The 1,543-nt window shown below is 42.2% G+C and overlaps 1 protein-coding gene across 1 annotated transcript; it reads right to left on the bottom strand.

The window, feature by feature from the left end:
* Positions 1-244: 244 nt before the first annotated feature.
* LOC143363625 (uncharacterized) lies at positions 245-1,072 on the bottom strand. The gene has a single exon (XM_076804190.1). The coding sequence runs from the start codon at positions 1,070-1,072 to the stop codon at positions 245-247; it is 828 nt and encodes a 275-aa protein (XP_076660305.1).
* Between the last annotated feature and the right edge of the window lie 471 nt (positions 1,073-1,543).

Here is a 1,543-nt window from a genome sequence, read left to right as displayed (position 1 = left end):
GAGTCCTGCGCGCCGCGTGTTGTTCGCGCGCGCCAGTTTTCGAACACATAGGTAGGAATTTCTGTGCCATTTGCAGCGTACAATTTGAAATCGCCTTTCACTCTGTCATTTTTCGTAGCTGGAATCAAACTAACATCCGCACCACTGTCAATTAAAAATCGCAAACCTGTTTTTTTGTCTTTTACAAATAGACGGTATCTGCGACAATCTTGAATACTATTTGCAGTAGAATTTGTCGCTACTTCTACTGCTGATTCGCTTTTCCCTGGTAGTTTTGAACCCACGCGCAAGGAGGTGTGCATTTCTCTGGCATACATTTATCCCCAAAATTAAAGTGGTAGTAACAATACTTCCCTTTTGGGTTGAAATTCTTCCGACTCCTACTTCTGCTTCGGTCCTCATACCTGCTTCTGCTGCTTTCTCTATTCCTGCCAAAGGTACGGTTTGGGGAACGTGACTGCCGGTCTATGCTCAACTTGGCTATTTGCTGTTCCATCGCCGACATTCGTTGTAGGACTTCCTCCCAAGGGGGCAGATTTCTACTGGTTGCACCACACTCTGTCCCTGTGCTCATTTCCGTGATTCTGTCCGCCATTATTGCCAATTTTTCTAAATTCTCTTCCGAAACAAGCAAAATGTTTTTAACATTGTCCGAGAGTTTATCCAACCACAATGTTTTCAATACTTTATCCGAGATATCATCGGTCGCCAGGGTTCTCATTCTTTGCAATAGTTGACTCGGCTTCGTGTCTCCAAGTTCTATGCCCGCAACTAACCGTTTTATCCTTTTATTTTCGCTTTCTTTGAATATACTTAATAACCTTTCCTTTGCTGCTGTATATTTGTCGGTTATGGTTCTATCGGAAACGAGATCCCAAATATTTTCAACATACTTTGGTTCCAACTGGGCTACTAAGTAATTGAATTTTGTACTTTCCACCGTTATACCGGTGATTTCAAATTGAGCCTCTACTTGGTAGAACCATACCTCCGGTTTTTTCGTCCAAAATGGCGGTAGTTTTATGCTCACCTTGTGAGTTTCATTTGCGGTCGAAGTAGATGGCTTATCCATTTTAATCGGGGTCACCAAATGTGGCGGATTACAAGGCTCGGGTTCAATCAATAATAACGCCTATTATCTTCTCGTCCGTTAGTTGCGTTTTGTATTTTATCCTTTCAGTTATTACCTCGCACGTGGTCACGCTCAGTCTACAGTTTTTCGAATCGTTCTCTCTCTGCGCGCACTTCACGCACACACTCATACCAACTTTCACTCATAGTCAGTCGTGCCACACGCTTATAACCAAACACTCTTTGTCAGTCGTGCCACACATCCAATTAACCTTTTAAACGACTTTTACGGGGTAAAGACCACTCGCACACGTTTTGTTATTTATTTCACTGCACTCTGCGTATGATTACCACTACTGACTGTTTTTATTTTTCTGAATTTCATGGATTTATCTCAGTTTAACTTCACATTCACGCACGTGGCCGTAATCTGTCGAGTACGTGTTTGACATTATGTACACATTATTTTTTT

This window comes from Halictus rubicundus, unplaced genomic scaffold, assembly GCF_050948215.1.
Source record: "Halictus rubicundus isolate RS-2024b unplaced genomic scaffold, iyHalRubi1_principal scaffold0081, whole genome shotgun sequence".
Taxonomy (NCBI): Eukaryota; Metazoa; Arthropoda; class Insecta; order Hymenoptera; family Halictidae; genus Halictus; species Halictus rubicundus.
The sequence above is the reverse complement of the archived record's forward strand: the minus strand, read 5'-3'. Positions and strand labels throughout refer to the sequence as shown.

Bases quoted from the DNA above. Each gene is read 5' to 3' on its own strand.
- LOC143363625 (XM_076804190.1), bottom strand. From the start codon at position 1,072: ATGGATAAGCCATCTACTTCGACCGCAAATGAAACTCACAAGGTGAGC.